At 46.8% G+C, this 7,753-nt stretch overlaps 1 protein-coding gene across 4 annotated transcripts; it reads left to right on the forward strand.

Annotated features, from left to right (window-relative positions):
- The first annotated feature begins 704 nt into the window (after window positions 1–704).
- On the forward strand, window positions 705–7,525 carry NTAN1 (N-terminal asparagine amidase). Of its 4 annotated transcripts, none has more exons than XM_058850041.1 (10): window positions 705–935; window positions 1,934–2,036; window positions 2,124–2,189; window positions 2,809–2,917; window positions 3,829–3,902; window positions 5,148–5,201; window positions 5,966–6,019; window positions 6,541–6,638; window positions 6,909–7,022; window positions 7,213–7,525. In XM_058850041.1, exons 1-10 carry the CDS (start codon window positions 855–857, stop codon window positions 7,390–7,392), a joined length of 933 nt encoding a protein of 310 aa, XP_058706024.1. In that variant the 5' UTR covers window positions 705–854; the 3' UTR covers window positions 7,393–7,525. The 4 variants fall into 4 exon arrangements, with proteins under 4 accessions (XP_058706024.1, XP_058706021.1, XP_058706022.1 ...); XM_058850038.1 differs by having other exon boundaries at window positions 725–935; window positions 6,872–7,022; window positions 7,213–7,348; XM_058850039.1 differs by lacking the exons at window positions 2,809–2,917; window positions 3,829–3,902 and having other exon boundaries at window positions 733–935.
- The last annotated feature ends 228 nt before the right edge of the window (window positions 7,526–7,753 follow it).

Raw genomic sequence — 7,753 nt, forward strand, 5'->3', positions numbered from 1 at the left:
CTGGGCATTTACTGTCTGGGCTGTGGGCAGTCTGGATGCCTGGCTGGCCACATTCCCTGCAGGGTGAATTAACTCTGCTGCTACCATGGTTATTTCTCTTAGTTTCTTCCACGCACAACTGGAGGAAAAAAAAACCCTGATCTTTAAGGAAAAACAGTTATCTTTGGGATTGTCTAAAAATCCATCTTGTGGTTGCTGGGGCAGAGGATGGTGGTGTGGGGATCAGCCTCTTCTCCCAGCCACCCACTGATAGGACAAGGGGATGTAACCTTAAACTGTGCCAGGGAGGTTTATGTTGGACATTGGGAATGATTTCTTCACAGAAAGAGTGATTAGACATTGGAATGGGCTGTCCAGGTGGATGGTGCAAGTCACCTGCAGGCATTTAATGAAAGTCTGGATGTGGTACTCAGTGCCATGGTACAGTTGACACGGTGTTAAGATAGAGGTTGGATTCAATGATCTCAGAGGGGTTTTCCAACCTTAAGAATTCAGTGATTTGTAAATTTGTGGCTTTACGACTGTTATTATTTCATACCACAAGTTATGGATGCCCCGCAGTGGCGGGAGGCGGGGGAATCTCTGCAAGGTTACCGTGTTAACCTCGTTAGGCGGGGCCGGCGAGGCCGGGCGAGTTTCCGTCAGCCCCGGGGCGTGTTCCCCCGCGTTTGGCCCCGGCTCCAGGCGCGGGCGGTGCCCCAGGCCCGGCCCCGGGCCCGGGCGGTGCCGCGGGCGGTTCTCCGCGGTTTCCCAGCGCCCCGCGCGGCGCCGCCCGGCCCAGCCCGGCCCGGCCCGGCCCGGCGCGGCCTTGGGGGGGGAGCGCGGAGCCGCCTCCGGGCCCGGCGCTCGCCGAGATGCCGCTGCTGGTTAACGGAGAGCGGGTGGACCTGGCCCGGCCCACGGGGGACATGATCCGCGCCCACCCACACCTGGAGGTGAGGGAAGCGGGAAGGGGCCCTGCCGGAGGTCCCGGGGCAGGAGCGGTGGTTGTGCCCGGGCGGGGTGGGTGGCGGAGCGGGGCCCCGCTTGAAGCGGCCCGGGGCAGGGGCGGCCTCGACCCAGCGCGTTCCCCGCTCTCTGACAGCCGAGAGCCCGGGGTAGTGGAAAATAAATAAATCGGTGTTGGTGGAGGGGCACAGCGGAGAAGGTGCGGCCGGGGGTGGGGGGTGCCCCGGCGCAACCGGGCGGGCCCTTTCTGTGTGAAATGACAAAATCTGGCGATAGAATGTCAAGGAGGGCACTCTGAGGAAGGTGCTGACCTTGCTTCCAGGTGTAAATACTATAATCTTAACGGCGGAGTGCGAGCCAGGAATGTGAGCAAAGCTGCTTGGGGAGCCGTTTCCCATCAGGTGTTTCTTTACAGACCCTGAGATTATACGGAAAACCAGGGCAAATTTGCTAAAGCTGTGAAGTGTTTTTTGAGCCCACAATGGAAATTCGGCCCCAGAAGGTCTGTGATGAAGCGCTACAGTACTCACAGCCCAGGAATCCGGGTTTTGCACACACCAATCAACCTAATAAACGAGATACCCTTATTTGCTAAGTGCAAAATAAATATTCTGGGTTATGGCAATAGAAGACTGAAACTTCTGTATTTCAAGTTTCCTGTTGTGATTAAACTTTCAACATCAGCTCTGGTATTACCTAATGTAATCTTTGCCCAGTCCAAATGCTTTTTACTGTGCCACCATTTTATGGTCCACATAACAGGGAAAGGTGTTTTGTGTCTCTCTGGAATGATGGGATTTAACTATTAACTTGTTCAGTGTGAGGAAAGCAAAAAACTTTTGGCATTCAGAATACTCTGTAATACAAAATACACATGTTCCTCTCTGACCTGAGTCCCTTTGCTTTTCAGAGGTGATGTTTCTGTGAAGTAATGGATACACCTGAGAGTTCAGCCACTGTAGTATCTGTTATCATTTATCTTTAGGAAAAGGCAAAACTTCTGAGAAGTCAGCCTGCTCAGATTGTGGAACCCAAAGGCCTTCTCTATGTCCAGCAGAGAGAGTTTGCAGTGACTACCCCTAAAGATGGTGTGTAGGAACATAAACATTTCTTCCTGTACTGAAGCAGCAATTGCAAGGGCTGAGTTCTTACAGTGTTTTCCTCCTTTAAAATAGGTTCTGTTTCCATTCTTGGATCAGATGATGCCACTACCTGCCACATAGTTGTGCTCCGACACACAGGTATCTCTAGAGGATGTTCAGAGCAAAGCCTGTACCCCTGGAATAAGGAATTACTACTGGTTTATGTGGCATTAATAAAATAAATTGCAGTTACATTAGTACAAACCTGAATCCCCAAAAGTCACATAATGTGTTAACTAAAGACTCGCTCACAGAGTTGGTGTGTTTAGTGTGCGAGGTTCAGTGCTCTCATTGCTCCATGAGCAGCTTTTAAGTTGCTCTGCACCTGTGGCCAGCGGCATTGCAGCCCTGGGCTGTGTCCAGCAGTCGGGCAGCACAGGGTTTGGATGCTGCAGAGGTAGAATTTGTGGGAAGATCCTCGCTGTGTGCCTGGATTTCTGACATTAGCGACATTGCCTGCTCCTGTTAAGAGGGCACTTGTAGCCCTCACAGGAGCTGTGCTGATTTTATAATGGCCCACACAGAGGGTGTTGCCTCGGCCGAGTCTCATCCCCTGCTGTAGGCCGCTGTGCTGAGGGGGAGCGAGGCAGTGGTGGGGCAGCTCTCCCCTGCAGCAGTGGGGGCTCCCACACTTGGTGCCACCATCACTGAGTGCCTGTTGTGTGCCTGTTGTGTGCCTGTTGTGTGCCTGTTGTGTGCCTGTTGTGTGCCTTCGCAGGCAGCGGAGCCACGTGCCTGACGCACTGCGATGGCTCCGACACCGAGGCCGAGGTGTCGCTCATCATGAGCTCGGTGAAGTCCTTCTCTAACTCCACAGGCTGTGGCAGGTCAGCTCTGCTCCCTTTTTCTGTTCTGCTTCTCAAAGGTTACTGCAGCTGTACGGCAGGGAGTTGTGAGGTGATTGTGTGGGGTTCAGAGCAGGAAACACCTCTTGATCAGCAGCCGCATGCAAAGTGAAAATTGCTTCCTTGACGATGATTTTTGGGGGTATTTTTAGCAGTCATTTAAAGCACGGTTCTTTTCTGGAGAATGTCTCTGTAAAATGCCACCATGAGGTTTGTGTTTACTGTTTCCCGTTTAACTTTTGTTCCATATTTGCAAAATTTTCCACATAACTGGTTTTTGGTTTATACTATATTTTTCCCTTTTTCAGCATCTGAAAGTCCATCAGGGAATTTTGTAAGTCCACATTAAAAAAAAAAAAAATTGGTGTGGAGGACAGGACAGTGGGTAAAAAGCTCTGAAACAGAATTTAGCTTCATTCTGGATGTGGAGGCTTTTGCCCCTGTAGTTTGGTAAGAACAAAAGCTAGCTCATGAACTTAGTTTCATAATTTGTAAGGACTTTACATAGACACTGCTTAGAGAAGAACCCTGCTGCATGGTCCGGAATAGTTGTGAGGAGGTCATGGGAACAAAAATCTTCAAGTTTAATTAACTGAAGGATGATTACTAAGTTCAGTCCAAACCAGGGATGCCAGAGATAACCCGGGATAGAATTGCATGTATTTAATATTTCTTCAAACTTGTTTCTTCACAACTTCAGGTGATCCCTGAAGTTTTCAGAATGGAATTATTATAACTTGCTGTGTAATGCAAACCAGCTTGGTGCATGTGATTGCAATAAGTGAGGCTTCTCTAATGATTGCTTTGCAATTTGGGCTGGGGATTATTTTGTAAACTTATTCATTTTGAGATGTCTTTTTAATTGCTGTTTCCTGTTATTCCATCTCTGTTAGGCTGGAAGTGCACCTAGTTGGAGGTTTCAATGATGATAGGCAGTTATCACAAAAACTTACTAATCAGCTTCTTAGTAAGTTCACGTTTTTTCCACTCTCATGTCCAAAAAAAAGAAATGAGTTCTGGCTGGATTTGGGTAGAGTTTGTTTGTCGTCTGAGTCCCCAGTCATTTACTGGAAAGAAAAATGGATTCACTTTGAAAGGTCTTTTTCTCTGCCTGAGAACTTGGTGTGGAGAGGGGCTGGACTGCTGGGGCTTGCCCATGGTCAGTTCCTGGGCCACAGGGTCTGATCCTGTCCCTTCTCCCTTGGCTCCACGGCTCATACTTGGCTGTGGAGAGTTGGGTGCAGTTCAGCTGGGCTTTGATTCCTGGCTTGATTCCTGCTCATCTTCTGTGTGATCTTGGGCAAGTGTTGTCACTCTCCAAATCTGTACGTGTGGATGATTCATTAGTTACCATTCAGTTCATACCTTAAAGCGATGAAGTAAAATTTAATTACTGTTTGGAATTGTCTAATGAAAAATGTCACGTCTGTTTATAAAGTCCATAGTCCAGAGGAGTGATGGCAGCACTTTACTTGCAACTGGAAGTGTAAAGTACCTGCTTGCCTGGGAGTGCTCTGGATTGTGCTAAGCACTTTCTCACTTCTGGAGAGGCCTCTGCCCCGCTGGAATGGGGAGGGGCAGGGATGGGGCAGGTGTCAGGAGGTGTTTTAAGGGGGCAGACAAAAAAGGAAAACCCAAGGCCCTGGGCTGCAGTCTTGTGGCTGTGACACCTGTTGGGGGTTATGTGTCATGTGAGAATTCTGTGCAGAACAAAGTATTTTGGTTATCTTACTTTAACCTTCTGATTTTCATGCATCAAGGTACAATTTGAATCAATACTGATGTATTGCTATCAGAACTTCAAAAAAAAAGAGGGGTTTTTGTTGTTGTTTTTGTTGTTTGGGATGGTGAAAGGCAGAACTAATTTACAGTTAATGAAAGATTTGGTTTGTTCACTATATATGTAATATTTTAGGAAAAAACATTTAAATACAAGCTGCTAACTGTATAGCAGACTAGAGCAGAGCTGATGTGATGCCAAAACTAAGCTAGTGTCAGTAGAAGGAGTAAGTGGCAGAGCACTTTCTTAGCAGATTTTTGCTGCTACAAATGGCCCCTCTCTGTAAATTCCTGTGAGTTTGAAGCAAATGTACAGAACCCAGTTTGCAGTGTTGCCCTACCTGGGGCAGGGGTTTGGGTGTGTGCCCCTCACCCCCAGACAGCAGTGCCCTGCCACCACTCACTGACAGTTTTGCTGTCCTTGTCATCACAGGAGCGTTCGACCTCCAGCCGGAGGATGTTCATTTAGTGACTTTCTGTGTAACAGGTAAGAAAATGTTCCCTTGGGTTTGGAAGTGCCTTTCCTGAAATAGAAGGGCAGGGGGCTTCTCAGACACGGCTTTTTCTCTGTCCTGTAAGAAAGAACAGCACAAAGTTCTCCACACCAACGCATACTTTTCAGTTTTACTGCTGGTGTGTGATGTCAGAGAGCCAGTGCAGGGGGCATTTGCTCCTGACCAAGTGCTACTGCACTGTAATCATGGCCAGGTTATTTTGGCACATTTATCTCAGGGAATAGGCTCTGTGGATATCTTACAATTGAGAAGGGCACTTACAGACCTTTGTTCTGCTGGGCTCCTGGGCCTGCCTCCCTGCAGGATCCAGTAAATTCATAAACTTCCGTTAGTTCATAGTGTGTGACATCATGTGGAGGAGTAATTTCCTTTTCTTTGTATGATGTTGAGGTCACATTTCCATCCTCTTTCCATGTCAGAGGTGTTTATGACTCACATCTTTGAACCTTGGCATCATGGTGGTTCTGTATTGTGGTTTTTTCCCTGTAAATTGTCCATGCAGAAGCAGGGGCAGTTGGCTGGAGCTGGCTGTTCTCTTAGGAGACAGCTCCAAGTCCCATGCATGTTGGTACTGACCTCTGCTGCCTTTTGCATATTTCTTTCTGGCTTCCATTTTTTTTTTTCTGTCTTATGCAACATCAGATCTCTTGCTTTCCAATAACATAAAATTAAATAAATGCTGCTCAGACTAAAATCCAAAGCCCTACAAGTTTTGACTTATTTTTCTTCATTACAGAACTAAATGACAGAGAAGAACAGGATATTCACTTTCCAATCATTTATGGAATAGGTGAGTTAGTTAAATTAGAATTGAATTTTCTTTTGATAACTGGATTGCTTTTCAGATTCCAGTAGTAAATGGGCTGCTTTTAATGACCGAGGCAAGTCTACTCCAAAAGTTGTACACGGCTGTCAGAGGTATTGGTAAAAATGCTTTTCTTGTGGTGCCACAGCTGGGGAGGTGCACACATGGAAGAGGCCGTGTACAAATGCAAACAGATTTTTTCCCTTTAACTGCACTTCAGAGTTTATCAGCATCAAGCTACTACACTAAATTTATGCTTAGAATTTAATCTTCTTCTCTTTGATTACTCAGTGTTTTTTCTAATTATTTTGCTCATGTCTGAATATTGAAATGCTACCAAAGGAAATGAAGTAGAAATGTGCTGTAAGAGGCTTGGAGTCTGAGAAATAAAAGTGTGTGATGGGTTCTGCAGTTCTGCAACACAGTTTTGTTGGGGACGTGGTCATTGTAAAGAAGTGCCTTGAAACAATTAATTCATACTGTATTTAATCTCTATTTCCTACCAGCTGTGAATGTTAAAACAGCAGAGATTTTCCCTGCAACCTTCCCAGAAAAAGGGCCGGATGAGGATCTGCGTTCAGCCCATGTTTTAACAGGAGCACCAGTGAGTAAAAGGAACAGGGAAAACAGGGAGACCAATCAGGGGCAATGAAAGTTTGAGGAAAATATCCTTTGGTAGTTCTCTGTCTTTGGGTTCTGGGTTGGTTGTTACCAGTTCATGCTGTGTTTGTCAGAGTAGCAGGGGGATGCCAGTGCAGTTGGAGGGAAGCAGGGCTGAGCTGGCCCAGTGTGTCTGGGCCAGGCCAGGCTGAGGGGAACTCTCCTTGTCTGGGGGAGCCCTGGCTGCCTCTGCAGCCTCCCTGTGTTGTTACAGCTGACCAACATCTACGACGCAAAGACAGAACAACTCCGGATTGGGCCTTATTTCTGGGGGCCTTTCCCACATGTGGATTTCTGGCTGGAACAAGATGATGCACAGATTTTACAGGTACATGAAACTAACTGGGGTTTTTTTGTTGCCTTCTAGCTGAGAGAGTGATCTTGTAGTCTGTCAGAACTTTTCCCAGTGTACTGCTGTCCCTGGGAGGGTGGGGCATAAATCTTCTAGAAGGGTAGGACAATGAGAACATTGTATCCCAAGTGTCAAAAGCAGTTTTTGCTTCCATTTTCTTTTTCAGAACCTTTCCACGTCGCCCCTGGCTGAGCCCCCCCACTTTGTTTCTCACATTAGATCTACATTAACATTTCTAAAAGAACATCCATTTCCATCTCGGTCCCTGTTCCCTGACAGGAAACCTCGCATCTACAAAAAAAATGAAGAAGGGTTGTGGGAACAGGCTTGTTCTGACAAAATCTAACCTGGAACCCACCCCCACAACAGCTTTAGGGAAATGCAATCTTGCAAGAAGAGCAATTTGTTGCAAATAGCATATTGCTGGTCACAAATACCATTGTTCCTGTGCTTTTCAAAATAAAATATTTTGATAGAAGTAACTTGCTTTTTCTGCATTACTTATGTAGAAATCAGGGTTTATTTGAAGTAAGAATTTAGCTTTGTTTCGGTTCTGTTGCTCCAGTGCAGTAATTTGATGGGCAGAGGTAGAGAGGTGGCAATGCTAGAGACTGACAGGGTGAGTCAGTGCACTGGTGTGCACTTCATTAAATGATTTTGCACACACAGGGAAAGAAAGAGCTTGCTGAAATGTAGGGAAGCGTCCT

The sequence above is a fragment of the Poecile atricapillus genome, chromosome 14 (assembly GCF_030490865.1).
Source record: "Poecile atricapillus isolate bPoeAtr1 chromosome 14, bPoeAtr1.hap1, whole genome shotgun sequence".
NCBI classification, from domain to species: Eukaryota; Metazoa; Chordata; class Aves; order Passeriformes; family Paridae; genus Poecile; species Poecile atricapillus.

Coding starts and splice junctions, on each gene's coding strand:
- NTAN1 (XM_058850041.1), top strand. CDS start 855: ATGCCGCTGCTGGTTAACGGAGAGCGGGTGGACCTGGCCCGGCCCACG. Junction 2,918..3,828: donor AACTCCACAGGCTGTGGCAG/GTCAGCTCTGCT, acceptor CATCTCTGTTAG/GCTGGAAGTGCACCTAGTTG. Junction 7,023..7,212: donor ATGATGCACAGATTTTACAG/GTACATGAAACT, acceptor TTTCTTTTTCAG/AACCTTTCCACGTCGCCCCT.